This window comes from Triplophysa rosa, linkage group LG13 (genome assembly GCF_024868665.1).
Source record: "Triplophysa rosa linkage group LG13, Trosa_1v2, whole genome shotgun sequence".
Lineage (NCBI taxonomy): Eukaryota > Metazoa > Chordata > Actinopteri > Cypriniformes > Nemacheilidae > Triplophysa > Triplophysa rosa.
In genome coordinates this window covers 15,608,374-15,624,486 of record NC_079902.1, presented here as the reverse complement: position 1 = coordinate 15,624,486, position 16,113 = coordinate 15,608,374, and the positions used below count along the sequence as shown (strand labels likewise).

The following is a 16,113-nucleotide window of genomic DNA, read 5'->3' as shown; positions in this document are numbered from 1 at the left end:
CACGCACGGTGTCAGGGGGCTGAGGCTGAACAGAACTCTGCCATACTACTGCCTTAATGTGTTTTTTATTTCTTGCTTTCTCCAACAAGCCAAAAAATACATTATTCATGGCTCAAAGTGAGCAGCGACGTGTCCGTGGTAAATTCCCTCCTCCTTATCGCTTCTCTTTCCCCACTTTATTAAATATTTTACCTCGACAGCAGTGAATGAAACTGATCAGTGTCTTTTATTCAGTGTGCAGTGTTTTGATTGACGCGCAGCTGAATGTGGGGAAAAAACTTACTGATCACATTTTCAAGTACTGAACTGAATACGCAGCTTATTTATGGCTAAAGTTCTATGCTAATTTTCAAACTAATGAATCTGAAAATTGAGAGAAGGATTAATCGCATGAATTACTCACCTTATATAATAATCATTCCTAATGAGCAGCAGGTGCTGGAGGATGGACAGGAAGTACGGTTCTGAACCTGTGTCTTTCACCATGTTGGACAGGAGATGATACACCTCACCCATATCAGTACAGAGGAGGTTAAGGAAAAAGATGCATGTACAAGTTCATATTAACAAGTCATTTATATAACTTATAACATGCGTATGATACTGTACGTACACTAGAGTGACTGGAGCTTTTATAAGTGCACTACAACAATTAGATGTGCTTTAATGAGCAGAGAACATAGGGACTATTAATCAGTGAATAAAGTAGTATGCAACAACATATGTTTTGATACTAAACCATACTGAGATGACATGTTTGGCTTCCAAAACACACAAACATACATACATACACACAAAGTTACATAACAAAAGCATGAGAGGATATGAGAATATAGATAGGTCATGTTTATATTTTCCATCATGTGTGGCTTGACTTAGATAAAAATTAATTTTAAATGAATCAAATAAATAAATAATATGAATACAAACATGGTTCATTACTGAGAACTGTCACAAAATATTGCAAAGGCATTGAAAAATTGAAGGACGGTTTATGGATAATAATGTTCAAGCTATAAAAACTGAGATCTAAAGATTCATGGAAGGTGAGTCTACTAATGCTATTTTTCTGCATTTTTAAATGTCTTTAGGGATCCAATTTGCTAACATGAGTTAACACAAGACTTGAGAAAAACAAGTGACAGAGAAAATCACCTCAAGTCTATCTGCCAGTTCATACCCTGCATCAAATGAAAATTCTTTAAGTTTGATTATTTAAAGCCATAAAACATGAATCAGTCACATTCTTTATTATTTTTTATTCAGTTTTGAGAGAGATATCTTAGCTTCGGTTAGTTTTTCTGCTCTCCAAAACAGAAAAGAATTGCTCTTCAACTTGCAAAGAGTATTGATTAAATGTCCAACATCTCCTTATCCTGAAAAGAAAGGGTAGCGGCTTTTGATGTCTAAAATAGATGTAACATCAGTGTCCCTTTTGTTTTTCTGTATCTTTTTTATCATTATTATGACATCATGGACATCTCTTTCTCTCTCCATGTCCATGTGAGTGAAACAGAAAATTGGCAGTCTATTTAAGGAAATGTTACACATACGATGACAAGTTAATGTGATGTGAAGCATGTCATGATTAAATACAGCGACTACATCATTCTAACAAACCATTTGATCCAACCAGAAAAATCGAATATGAATTTAACATGAAACAAAAAGGGGAAAAGAGTTAAAAATAGTAGGCTTTTGGCAACTGAACAGTCTCTGGAATGTATTTAACTTCTTGGAAGAGCACCAAAGCCAATGACAAAATGTGCCTGTTTGTAAATATCAGCAAAAATAGCAGATAAGAGGCGATGAAAAATGTACTCTGGTTATTTCGTGTGCTGTATGTTTTGACAGAGTCTGTTGAAATATTTACAAACTGACTGCAGAGTGATGCACCGCCTGGACTGGAACAATGTCACATTCCATCTTTTCTACCAGGGTAAAATAAAAAGGCTGCGTTTCATCAATATTTTAAATAAAAACTAAAATGTACATTGGAACTGTCCGCATATCATTAAAAAAACAGCTTAAACTCAGCCAAGCTCTGATTATAACCTTTATATTAGATATGTATTTATCAAACTCTGTTGTTCTGGTCAGACCCTCATCATCACGGCTGTCACTCTGAAAAATACAATCTTAAAATCTGTTGCATCAGTTTGGGCTACAGTTCTGCAACTCTAGTCCCAGTGCTGTCATAGAGCTGTTCAGCAAACCGATGTGCCCCGGCACTGCAGAACATTTCTAATTAACTTCTATCATTTCATTTATTCATAGAGGTTGTGAGTGCATCCCATGTTCTGTCAACTCAATATGAGAATACAAACATCTTCCAAGCATTATTGCTGATAACAGGTGATCTAAAGCGAATCTTTTTCTCTACACATTAGAAGCAGCGAAAAGTGTCGGATAGGCGCTTTCTCTATTATGTAGGGCCACACGTGTGCACACACAGATGCTGTGCATATTTGTATTTTTGGCATGTTTGCAGTAATATACTGGTGGGGAATGTGATACATAAACATGAGCTGGATTAGCATTGGGCTGATCCATACAAAAACCAGAAAGGGAGGGACGATCAATCACACTGCCCAATTTCAGATTATTATTCAACTGCTACAGCGGCCAGACCTGAACTGGACCTAAAATCATGTGCTATACTTATAAATAAAGTTATATGGGTTAAAGGAAAAGTTTACCCTAAAATTTTAATTCTGTCATCATTTACTCACCTTCAAGTTGTTTCAAATCTGTATTAATTTCTTTGATCTGCTGAACACAGAAAGATTTTTGGAAGAATGCTTATAACCAAACAGTTCTGAAGCACCATTGACTACCATAGTAGGAAAAATTGCTTTTTACATTTCTTTGTTCTGTTGCACACAAAAGAAGATATTTTAAAGAGCGTAGGAAAGCAAACAGTACTAGGGCATTTTTGACTACTATTGGTGGACTGTTTGGTTAAAAGCATTCTTCCAAATATCTTTCTCTGTGTTCATCAGAACACAGAACAAAGAAATGCATACATATTTAGAACTTGAGGGTAAGTAAATGATGACACATTTTTATTTGTGTGAACTGTCCCTTTAATATTAATAAAGCCAGAGAGAAAACATATGGGGAAAACTTCAAAGTTTTGGGGTCAATCTACTAAACAGTGCCAGTATTGTACAGCAAAAACATTAAATCACCTTTAATGTCAAATGTCAGCCTTTTAAAGATTTAGGACTGGAGAGGTACAAAAGTGCTTTACATTTACTGTAAGAAAAAAGTTGTACTGTAGTCTTCTGTATCCAGCGCTCAGATCCGGCCCACAGGAACAAAAATTGGGCTGAGCAAACTGCATTCAGCACAGATTTCGTTACACGATTTGCATAATTCCTTTAGTGAATCGGGTGCAAAGACAACACAGACAGCCCAGGCAAATAAACAGCACAATTCATTCTCAGTGAATTCACCCTTAGTGTTTAAAAAGAGAAGAAGGGGAAAAGAAAGACTGAGGGAGAACGTTGCTTAGATACGCATATTACACAAGGCACTTACAGATCAATGCCAAATTGTCCTGAGAGACAAATGTTGTGTCTCTCACTCAGTTGACTGCTCACGAAAATCATTAGTCCAGACAGCCTGAACTAAAACTCTGGCTTTTCCATCAATTCAGCAAAGCTTCCCCTCTGAGAGCTAACAGAATGAGGGTGCAATTATAAAGATCATGAGTTCTCCACACATGCATATAAAACCAAAATCTGTGTTAAAACAAATGTTGTAAATATGTTTTTACTCGCCGTTGAACTTATAAAGTGAAAGTGAAAGTGACCTATTTGTCAGATATGGTGACCCATACCCGAAATGTGACCTCTGCATTTAACCCATCCAGAGAGTAGTGAACACACGCACAGCAAGTGGTGATCACACGTACACTCGGAGCAGTGGGCAGCTATCACTGCAGCACCCGAGGAAACTAGATACGTACTTATCACTACTGCATGTTACATTATAAATGTAATGTAAATGTACTGTATATGGCTACCACGTACACATAGGCGTTATCTCAGCGGTCACATGTAGATATAGAACCAAGAAAAAAAGAAATCCAAATGGATTTTTGTGGTCGTGTAGCATGGTCTGTCTGCAAATTTAAGCGTGGAATAAAACAAAAAGTAAGGGTGAGCGTGAGGGTTGCTCTCTGTGGCTCTGCAGTGTCAGTGTAATGAGCTCGGGGCCAGAGGAGGATGCTGGGATATATGTGCGCTGCGTGCATGTGTTGATGTGAAGAGGTTTGTTTACCATCAGCGTTGCCAGAGGCTGGACTGGAATTGAGAGAAAACCGATTCTCAAATCCCTTCCGAATGAACCGGGGTCTTGGCTTTAGACCCGCGGGTTGGCTAAAAAAGCGACACCGGGGGCCCCGCGGCTGTGCTGTATGGTCGTGTACATGAGTGAGGCAGCGGTAAAAAGGATATTCCATCTCGGCGCGGATGTCGTCCAGCCGATGAGATAGCTCAATGGAATCCTCCTCCTTGTTTTCATTAAACACCTTCAACTGAATGTCGAGCTCCTCTGTCTCCTTCAGCTCCTGTTCGAAGAATATACGAGAAGAATGAGTGACCTGGTAAAGACGACGTGATTTCGTCCAGCAGGATTTCATACAATTACAATCGTAAGACTGATTCGTTTTATACTAAAATTAGTCAATATGCAGTTTTAATCGGTTTTTCTACAGGAAACAGATTGTCCTGCTATCTATACCTGCAACATATGTAAGAGGGTTTGAGAAGAGAACGAGAGAGAATAAAACGCTTCACTTTAACTCCACTATGAATCACTGCTGGTGTAGTTTATGGACGGTGAAAAGCCAAATGTAACCCAATTTGTGTAGTTATCAATCAGCGGGCTGCACTTCAGGCATGCCATCTGTCTTAATGGAACAGCCAATCAGAGAGACCGAATCCTCGCACTGCCGCAGTAGGAGGCAGGACTAACTCTCTCTTTCACACAAACGGTACACTTCCAGAAATGTGGATTTTCATTTCATCAGACACCATTCACTAACTCTCTTTGAGCAGATCTCCATGTGCATATCATTTGTCTCTTGCTTTGTTTCTTTTCCTTTGCTCTTGCCTTTCTGAGGATCTTAATACCTAGAACCTCATTATTCACAATTAGGGAACAATGTCATATTTAATTGTCCTATTAAACTTTCAAATACATTATTCATAAATTACGATAAACTCATCATATGCGGGGGTAGATTGAGATAATTATAATAATTGCAGCAATAATACGGGGAGCAGTCAAAATGACTTATTAAGAGTGAGGAAATGCCCACATAAATGAGATTGTGAGTGATGTGCCGTCTTGGTTGCGGGCTTTGTGGCGGTATGGAGCGCGGATCTGTGTGCTGATTGATAATGATGTGTGGGGGAACAGCCTTTATGAAACAAAGCTGTGCCATTAGGGAAGAGGACACTAAACCAGAGAGCACAACAGCAATTTTGCTTCAAGTTTGCTTCATTTCTTCAAAAGTTTAAAATTGTTTGTTGTTTGTTTTTCAGCATTCATTACTTAAAGATGAAAGTGTGTCATTATTTGGAATCACTAACGTCATTAAATGAAATTACATAAAGCAAACAGGCTTCCTGAGCTCTTCCCCTGTTTGCAATTGTTGAGCAGAACGATACATTTCTTTACCGTCTCTACAAAGTTGCTAAAATGTAGGTGCAAAAAAATTAAATTACAAAGAAATTGCACACATCAGCTCTACCACTTAAAGTGTAGTTTTTGCCAGTTTTGTATTGCTAAAATAGAAACACAGAGAAAGATGAGCATTCTTTAGTTACACATACTACAGAAATTGCAACAATACAAAGAAAATGGGCAAAGAAACACTTTAACTTAGTGTGATGTCACCATTTTAAATACATTTCAAATCGTGTCAATTAACAGTCGTGACCAAAAGTGATGTCCAGTTTGGAAAAATTGATATTTTTATTTTATCAAAGATGTTTTAACAATTGTACTGATGTTGTTGTTCTTTGGAGTGTAAACTAAAGCTTTTCTTTGGGAAGAATTTAAGGAGGCCTGCCGAAAAAAAATACATACTCATGAGCAAAGCTTACTTATGCAAGACCCAGGAGAAACGCTACAAAATTTTACTACAAGAGAGAATGAACAGATATGAATAACAAAAATAACTGCAGTCAATGTATGCCTTATTTCGTTTCCTTTTTGTTTTTCTACGCATTTTTTGTAAATATACCCACATTGCCTAAAATGCTGTAGTTTGCTTTTTTGTGAACTAATTTTGTCTAATAAATGGACCCAAAAATCGAAATTCTGTCATCATTTATTTGCCCTCATATCATTTCAAACCTGTACGACTTTCTTCCGCAAAACACAAAAGAAGCTATTTTGGAGAAAGTTGGTAACTGAACAGGACACAAAACCAATGCAAGTGAATGGGGGCCAGTTAACAACATTCTTCAAAATATCCTTTTTGTGTGTTTTGCAGAACAAAATCATACAGGTTTGAAATGACAAGAGGGTGAGTAAATCATGACAGAAATTTCATTTTTGGGTGAACTATCACTTTTTAGCATTTCATCAATTTTGTAGCACATATCTTATATTTTGATACTTTATTCTAGCCTGAGATGGTATTCAAAGCAAATTCCGTACACAATATTCCCTCCTGACATAACAACTGGCCACATTTGTAACATTTATTCCTAATTTATAACATTTATGTATTTATATAGTGATGCAATATGAACAAGAACACCGTAAATCATAAAAAACAAGTCAGCAATTGCCAAACTCACTGGAAGAATCTTCTTGAGGCCACACCGCAGAAATTCATTGCGTAAGTGTATTCTGAAGTCTAAATCATCCGGGGAGGTTACGAGAGCATTGATCAGCTGCATGCACGCCACCTGCAATAACACACACACATACACAACCACTTAATTCAAGCAAAATCATCCCTCTACCTGTCACTGATTAAAATGTAGCACCCCGTTACAGCCTCTTATTTATACCACCATCTCTCATCTCCAAGAACAAAAATCAATATATTAATCAATATATTACATTACACAAAATAAAATGAACACTATGGCACTATGGAGGTCTAGAAGGGGAACAGAGTGAAACAGACAGAGGAGATGTGAGAGGATTGGGAGGAGAGGGGACCGGGTCCGGCTGAACAGAGGTGTATTTTTAATTGATTTATCGGATCAGGGCAGTGGGTAGAGAGGAGTGCTGGTGGTTCTTAACAGGTTATAAAGTGACTCCAGGGAGGCGGGAGGAATGTTCTTCGCTTGGCTGATCGATGCAGTGGTAGGATTCCTCTTGATGGACATGTGAAGGGTATTTATATAACATCTCCAGCCCTGGTCTGGGTTTTGGTGTAGGTGTTGGCCTGCATGTAATTCACTTGTCTGTTTTTGGAGTGGCCAGAAGGAGATCCGTCATTCTGAAGCTTGGTCATTTTGTCCTCCGAGATGTCGTTGAAGGGGACACACACAAGACATGGATGGAAACAAGACCGATCCATGGGAAATACAATGTTTCACATTGCTTAAGGAAAACAAATCAGAAGAAGCAACATAGGTTTGATTCTGTTTTCTCTTTGCCAGTTTGGGAATGTTGGGATTGAACAACTTTGAAAAATCCAACAAGACGTGTTAATGGATGCTCTTTGCACAGCTATAAGTTTAAGTCCAATGGCGTGATTTTAAGTGCTGGTCACATAGCAAGGATCATAGGATCACTATTCTTGCCGTCCATCAAAGTCTAAGGTACCACGGGCCGCAGATAAGCACTCTACCAAATATAGCAGTTACTGAGGCTCGCTCACATCCAAACTTTTTATATACTCTCCTATTCCCTTTCGAGCAATTATTTCGATTGGAATCATTAGAGACCCCGCTGAGTGAATCTGGATCACTCTTCCGAGTTTTCCTGAGGGCAAATGCATTTCATCGTCAGCTGCGTGCACATTAGCCCGTCCGGGTTGATTTTGCGGACGCGGCGCTGGCGCAGGTTGACAAGCTTATTTTCCTTCACTTTGGGTTGAGCGTGCGCTGATGAGCTACCACGGCACAGTGGCTTCCAGCAGAGTAATTAAAAAAGGCACTGCTGGGACGGCTTCAAGTTTGCACGTTTGCGTCACTGAGATGGAAACGCATTTTAATCGCGCTCAAAAAGTCAGGCACCGCAGCCCGTCGCAGGTTCTTAATTTTCTTGAACCACCCGCATTGGTGTGGCGTTTTAATTTACTTCACAATTAGCGCCACTTCTTTTCATTAACGGCCTGTTTTTTCAAAGGAGGAAAACAATCAAAGGGATTTGTTTGTTTTTCCCTTCTCCAACAGAAATACAAAGATTAGCGGTTTGGGTAGTGAACGTGCGAGGTGCTTGTTGTGCTTGGTCACAGATCGCTGCGGGTTGCGGAGAAGCGGTGAATTATGAATGCACTGGTGGTGCTGCATCCTTGCCCTTTAGATTCTGTTCCTCTTGGAGCAGGTTGGAAAACTCTAAGGAACAAATTCTAAGAGAGAAGACATGATAAAGTATCCTTCGTGTTTTTTGTGCTAGTTTACAGACCTCTGGGTTCTTTGTGTGACCTGGCTGCGGCTGATTAGGGTTTATAATACACCTCCCGTTCCATTACAATAGCCAGCAGCCAGCTTCCATCACGGGGCGTAGGTGGCATGGTTGACAGACGTCCACAGTACACAGTGAGAAGAGGGATAGGGGGACTTGTTTACATGTCATGGTAAGTCGAGGTGCAGAAGACCTGAGTGACAGAAGTGCAATTTCTACCTGGCTCCAGTGTCTGAAAATGCATTCCGAGTCAAGAAGACTCGAGCGCTGACTGACACTATACAGAGCAGATCTATATTAGCCGTCCAGAGCAACTAGAATTCTGCTAATTATTTGAAACAGGTGAATCACATAAAAAAGGTTACATAAAATAGAAAGTTAATGTTGACGTGTGTTCCATACTCTCTGTTTGTTGTGACAAAAGACCGAAACCCTCAGAGAGTGCTGCTAACAGACTTAATTGAGTTCGCTGTAATGTTTGAATTAAGTATCAGTTTGGTCCATTTGTAAACGTTGAGAGAATTAAATACAGAAAGACATTAGATAATGGTTGACATACAGTACAGAGCTAAAAATGATTGAATAAAGCACAGCCTATTAGCTGGATTTGAAACATCGGATTGCATTCACAGTTTTATTACAGACATTAACATGTTGTTTTTAATAAAAAATACAGCCACCAAAGAATAAGAGACCACTCCAGTTTTGCATTTAATCTTCATTTCTGCATGTTTTGTGGCAATTCTAGTCTCTTGTCTGCTGAATTTGAACAGAAACAAACATCGGAAATGACATAGTCATCCAACAGCAATGTGAAAGACTAAGATAATGCAAGATGCATGAAAGTTGTGAAAAAAATCAGGCTGCTTATTTCATCATTTATTCATTTTGAACTGGTCCTAAAATACATGTAAAAACATTAATATTGTGTTGTTTAAAGATAAATATGAACTTGTTTTCTTTGTAGTACTCAAAATCTGCAAACATTGCATCTTTTTTGTTATTTTGACCAATTTGTCTCATTTCAATTTTCTGCAAATAAAAACAATATTTTGATTTGGAATTTTGGAAACATGTTGTCACCAGTTCACAAAATGATTTATTTCATAAAATTATCATTTTACTTAAACATGTACCTATAAATATTAAAATCAGAAAAATCTAAAATAATTTTGAAGTAGTCTCTTATTGTTTTCTGCGGGAGTATTTAGAATGAACAGCAGCAGCACTTGTGTGTGCAGTTTACTCACGTAAAAACTCTCCATTTGATGTAAATCAGGTTCATTACAGAATGTGTTCATTATGTCGCAATGAAAGTAATATTATTACAGATCATGGAAAGCAGGCAGTATATTAAACAAATATCATTTTTATTTGAATCAAATAATATTAATGCTCGAGAACAGCCTTCGAACCATGCCTATAGCCAGCATAATTTGTCAATTCAAATACAAATTTTAGATCTGTAATTCTAAAATAACGTTTTAGGTGTATGGATCACATGTGATGCAGAAGAGTTCTAGTAAAATGTACCAGTTTGTGGCAGTCTGCTGCATTCCTCTAAACCTACAGTAACACTCAGAAGCGATCCACAAGATTGGGAATTGCAGCGTGCAAATTGCATTGAGCACAAAGTATTTGGCCACATTTGCGCTTTTATCTGATTTGCATGATTCCTTTAGTGAATCTGGCACTGATACTACGCAGACTAGGCATGAAAATAGAGGACACTATCAGCGGGCGCAATGCATCCGCCCCTCCCGATCCCTATTTAATCACATTGCTTTCTAGGAGAAACAATTGAGATATTTTGAAGATCTATAGGTAGTCACGTTATGGCAACGCGGGTTCGTAAGCGTGAGTGTATGAGATGTGTCTAAAACAGACAGTGTGATAAATGGCAGTATGTGGGTCGTAAGGTGGAGTGGCAGGTGGCAGCAGTCTTTCTGCTTCTACAAAAGGGCATCATACTGACCTGTAGCTGCTGGGCTTCGTGGTTCTCCAGCCCTTCCACTATCGGAGCAAACCTCTCCTTATTATTCCTCTCTGCTGCTATGGTCATGGCTGCCAGGATCTTATCCAGACTGAAGGAAAACAAGTAGACAGAAAGCAATGTGTTTAGGTAAACATGCTTTTTATCAAGACACGACCGTGACATTGGCTCAGAATGTTCACCTGAGTTGATAAGAGCTTGTAATCTCAGTCTTGGACATTCACGCTGGGAAGTTGGAACAATGTCACAGCCTTTTATGTTATAGACCATTTCAGGTGTGCGATACCAAAGCAACCCGCATGTTCCCTATGGTAATAAGAGGAAGCCTACAGTACAACAACGACATCATTTAAGAACTAAAGTGATGAGTTTGGACAGAAGTACAAAGAGTCGTGATGGTGGAAAAGCAAATTAAGGACTTTACAAGGTCTAATGTGTGTTTTGCTGACTCAAGCACTGGTGGACTGCAGTCCAGGACTGAGGGGAAGAAATTACAAAATGCATCATAGACAAAATACTGTAATAATTGCACAACAAACCAGTGCTTAAAATAGCCCATTCGGTAAACACCACACACAGCGTGCATGTTACCTACACTGAAATTGTCATCGCACATGCTGTCATTAGGCCTTTAAATTATATGAATATATGAATATAATATACTGTACATATACATGTATAACATATATTATATGCTTTCCTGACTTGATGGCAGCACGGTTTTTCGCATTTTTATTGCATGCAAAGCTGCAAAAAGTGAAGCTATTAAAAACTAAACTAAACCATATACAGTATAAATATATATTTTTTACTTGGCTGGTAGTCTCTACATAATTCACATTAATTTGTGTGAATGCATTGTTTCAACTGTTTTTACTTTTATTATTAAATAATCTAAACATAATTATTATTTTAATTTATTCGTAATTATAATAAATAAACAATTAAAAGAAACCTTAGGTGTCCTATTCAATCTTTTGACTGCTATTGTGCAGTGTCTAAACAATGACAGGCAATATTGTAAAAGCGACAGACACTAGTGAGCTACACTCGACACGTCTTGTCTCACTTGCCCTATCATGACAGAAACTGTGTGAGGAAATTTTGTCAAACAGCTACATGCAAGACCCGTGTTTCGTGATCGAGGTGATTAAGTTGTAGTCGTGAGTGGGTTGCGCCGAAGCTTTCATGCTGGTTCAAACATGGCTTCAGAATAAGCTAGACCTGCTCGACTCCTAAAGAGGAGCTTTGATGTGACAGCACTAAACATAAGCCGGTGTCACCGCACAGCGTTTGAGGGGGAAGGAGCTAGTTTGGGCACTAAGTGAAGAATCAGCGCTTTTACAGTTGTCACACAGATCTACACACTCTCTGATCACCTACACATCCATAAAAACACTAATCCTCTCACCTACCGCACGCAGATTCAGTCGACCTGCACTTATTATGAGCATGTGTTTGTTTATATGGTGAAACGGATCCCTGGGCTGAAGGTGCTGATCGGCAGATAAAACGGTCGGGCTGCAGATGCTGCGTCTTAATTACTTCTCAACAAAGCTAACACAGCACACATCTGGTTTAAAGACAGCCTCTCATAGGACTACACACAAGTCACTCATTTAGGAAAGGTGAAGTAATGCATGATTATCTTTCTGCATTGTAACTGTTTTGGTACTTAGTAGAAGTATGCAGTTTCTGATTAGTGGTCATTGGCATAAATACAAATGAGCTAAAAAATCATATCTTTGAAATGAAAAGAGTGCAATATCTGAGTATATGTACAGTATGGAGTTTATTAGAAGTGGACAGTACTTAAAGTGATAGTTCACCCAAAAATGAAAATTCTGTCATGATTTACTCACCCTCTTGTCATTTCAAACCTGTATGACTTTCTTCCGCAGAACACAAAAGAAGATATTTTGAAGAAAGTTGGTAACTGAACACAAGCGGCACCCATTCACTTCTATTGTATGGACACAAAACCAATGCAAGTGAATGGGGGGCAGTTAACAACGTTTTTCAAAATATCTTCTTTTGTGTTCTGCGGAAGAAAGAAAGTCATACAGGTTTGAAATGACAAGAGGGTGAGTAAATTGTGACGGAATTTTTATTTTTGGGTCACTAAGTATTTTTACTCTACTCAAGTACATTTTTCAAGTATCTGTATTGTACTTGAGTATTTACTGTATACTGTGGAAAAACTTTACTTCACTACATTATAACGCATATATTATACTATTTACTCCACCACATTTCAAATAAATGTCTGTGTTTTTAACCTTTAATTACTTTCTTCAAAGTAAAAATACTTAAGTCAGGAAGTACTAGGTTTTTAATGAGCTTAAGTATTAAAGGTAAAAAATGTTTAATGCATTTGTGAAATATAGTGGAGTGAAAAGTATGATATATGCTTTATAGTGTAGTGAAGTCGTTTTTTCAAAGTAAAAACACTGATCAAGTACAGATACTTGAAAATGTACCTGAGAGTAAAAATAATTGAATACCGGCGTCTACCTTTGGACTGTATATTGTATGGCTTTCCTTTCAATAAAAATCTACCAGTATAAAAAAATTCATGGGTAATTTTAAAGAAGATTTAAACAAAGTTGTGTTGCTAACTAATAACAAAAGATCAATCAAAATGATAGGGAAGAAAAATTACGATGATGGTCAGAGGGTATTTAAAAGCATAACAAACAAAATGCATGGCAATTACGTCGTGCAGGTCATTTGTAATCGATTTTAGAAGGAAAGCTGTGCAGTGCAACAAAAGGGTTGTTTGAAATATGATGGGAGTTGAGCACTTTAAAAGGTTAAGAACCACTGTTCTAGATCAATGCACCAGTGTTGTGGCAGACACAACAGCATAAAAAACATAAGTGCAATAAAAAAGACCTCTTGGATCCATTTGACATCTTGGCTGTGCTTACTTTCCCTACCAACAAAGCTAAGCTGTAATCTTCTCAATGAAAAATCTTCGTATATACAGCAAAAGCTGTCTCTTGTTTTCTTCATCTATAAACATTTCTTAAATTGAGTGTTTATTTCTTGCCAGAAACTCATCTAAGTGTACCAGAAGTACAGTCAGTATTATGTAATGCATAATGCATACTTCTACATTATTAAAAACTTAAGGGATTTTATAACTGTCTATGTCTTGTGTCTAAAAATTGTTGTTCATTCTCTCCCTTGCTTACTCCAGCTTTAATCCTCCTAGTAGCATGGCCTTGTAAACTAAAGGACAAAATGTTTATATGCTGTCCTACTTGTAAGTCGCTTTGTATAAAAGCGTCTGCCAAATGAATAAATGTAAATGTTCTGTTCTCACAAATCTGTATAAAAAGGTCTTCAGTATGCAGCAGATAACTGAAAATGCAATTGAACTGATGAACTCACATGTTCTCCTCTCCAATAATACAGACAGCTGACAGAATCTTGACAATCTCAGTCATCATACTGGTCTGCTTTGGATCGATCGCCCTCGCGAGCAGAAGGAGGCTTCGTTCATCGTCCAGGATCCTTTGCATGCCATACTAAAAACAAAGCAGCATGTACTGTACACTATTACACAGAAATAACACCATTTAAAATCCCTTTGATCTGTTAGCAAACAATAAGAAGCCCTTGTCTAAGGACAAATGTTCTTCTAGAGATGATTAACCAGATGTAGATATGTTTTAAGATGAATGAATTCAATTGAAGACAGGGCTACAGGGACAAAGAATCATTTTCCTGCATTTGTGTCTTTCTCTCTTTAATGCACTGCACTTGACCACAATCTGAGCTCATGAAGAAACATTAAGAATGTACATATTTAACTGTTAGAGCACATCAAATCAAAATGTCATGATCTGAAAAAATAAACAGAAATCTGGTTTTGTATAAATGAGATTTGTGACTCAGACAGTGGCCAGAGATTCACCGTTTCCAGTAATGCTCTTCCTAAAATGAGATTTTTGAGCAAAAGAAGTTTGCTTTTTAAGACTGTTGAGTAAAGGGTTTGAAATAAAACAGTATTTAAACGTAACATGACTGAAAAGTAGCAATTCAGTTTAGGCATAAAAAGCAGCATTAAAATAGTTCAAACTCTATTTGACAAAGGTACATTTATATTTATTAAAGACGAAATCAGAATAAGAAATGTATTCATTCTTAAGGACAAGTAAAAAGCTGAGATACAGTAATTTGAAATAGTTTCACGTTACGTTTAATTTACGTTAATTTACTTTTTCATCACATTTGAAGGCTGATACAAACTATCCTTTAAATTCTAAACACACCTTATTGTTCATGAAGGCCTTGAGGCATTGGATAAGTTTATGCTGGTTCCTCTTGTCAATGTTCTCTTGCCTGGGGATAAGACAATGAGTGAGTAAAGAGAGCGATAAGAGCGTGTGAACGGACACTCCAAAAGCACAGAAGAAAGAGAATATCTTATGTGGGCAACAGCGAGGCCGGCCTAACTTACTGTTTCTTGTCCAGCAGCTTCTCCAGCACATCCAAAAGCAGCCCGAGACCCTCATGGCCAAAGTTATTCACCCAGCTAAAAACAGAAAAAGACAAGGGAGAAACCAAGTTAGAATACATAAACGCATTGAAGGCTGCACTGTGAAAAAACTGTACAAGTTGATTAAAGGTTAGAAAAGTTGTGGTCTGAAGTTTTGAAGATAAACTGATTCTTAACACAACTTAAGAAATCGATGAAGCCAGGCTCAACGCTCGACCCTTATGACATACCTGCCAATGGCAAGTGAATTGAGAAGTCAGGGTCAGTTTCATATTTTACAGCAGGGGTCGGGAACCTTTTTTAACCAAAGAGCCATTTTTCCAGTTTTGATTCATTCAAATTTGCAAATATATATACAGTATATACACACTGTATAAAATGATTAACATTTCAATGTATAACATTTTAAATGACTGCAATACTAATAACTATATTTTTGTCCATAGACCATGGTCCCTGTGGGGATCAATTGTTATTTTCCTTCCATAAGATAACATGTCCACAGACAACTGAAAAACAGTGAAACAAAAGAAAATGATTTCCACAACTTATAAACAACTTACAGGTTTGCATTAGGCCTCCATTCAATTAAACTTAATTATATCTAACATATAACAATTAAAAAAGTTCACGTTCCTATACTGATATTCATAAAATACTGTATATGTGTCTTCTGACTTTGCATTAGGTGTGTTTGTCTTCTTGAAATGATGCAGACAGATCGGCGAAAGTCTGAAATCAGAGTACCGCGAGAACGTTTCGAAAGCACATGGAGCTCTGCTCTCGCGGCACTTTGATGTCACACGCAGACCAGAAAGCGAACATAACTAGCGTCTTGCTGATAGCTTTGTAGTTCAGTTCGTACGTGGTCAAACACTTACATACCGGCATTAAAACTCCTCTGTCAAGCCTGACAGAAGTATGTATGTCCTTCATGTGCGAGAAAGACAGGACACAGGGCATCCACACTGACGCGTCGCAGTTTGCTTCCATCTGCTCACCGGAT

General features: G+C 37.9%; 1 protein-coding gene across 8 annotated transcripts in view; it reads right to left on the bottom strand.

Moving 5' to 3' along the window:
* Window positions 1–16,113, bottom strand: part of diaph2 (diaphanous-related formin 2) — a 419,173-nt gene that overhangs the window by 282,792 nt on the left and 120,268 nt on the right. For all 8 annotated transcript variants that reach the window (XM_057348933.1, XM_057348934.1, XM_057348932.1 and 5 more), the window contains 7 exons: window positions 15,069–15,143; window positions 14,881–14,950; window positions 13,997–14,133; window positions 10,583–10,691; window positions 6,822–6,932; window positions 4,464–4,576; window positions 404–520 (listed from right to left, as the gene is read on the bottom strand). In XM_057348933.1, coding sequence (XP_057204916.1) covers window positions 404–520; window positions 4,464–4,576; window positions 6,822–6,932; window positions 10,583–10,691; window positions 13,997–14,133; window positions 14,881–14,950; window positions 15,069–15,143 — 732 coding nt within the window. The remainder of the gene's footprint in view (window positions 1–403; window positions 521–4,463; window positions 4,577–6,821; window positions 6,933–10,582; window positions 10,692–13,996; window positions 14,134–14,880; window positions 14,951–15,068; window positions 15,144–16,113) is intronic.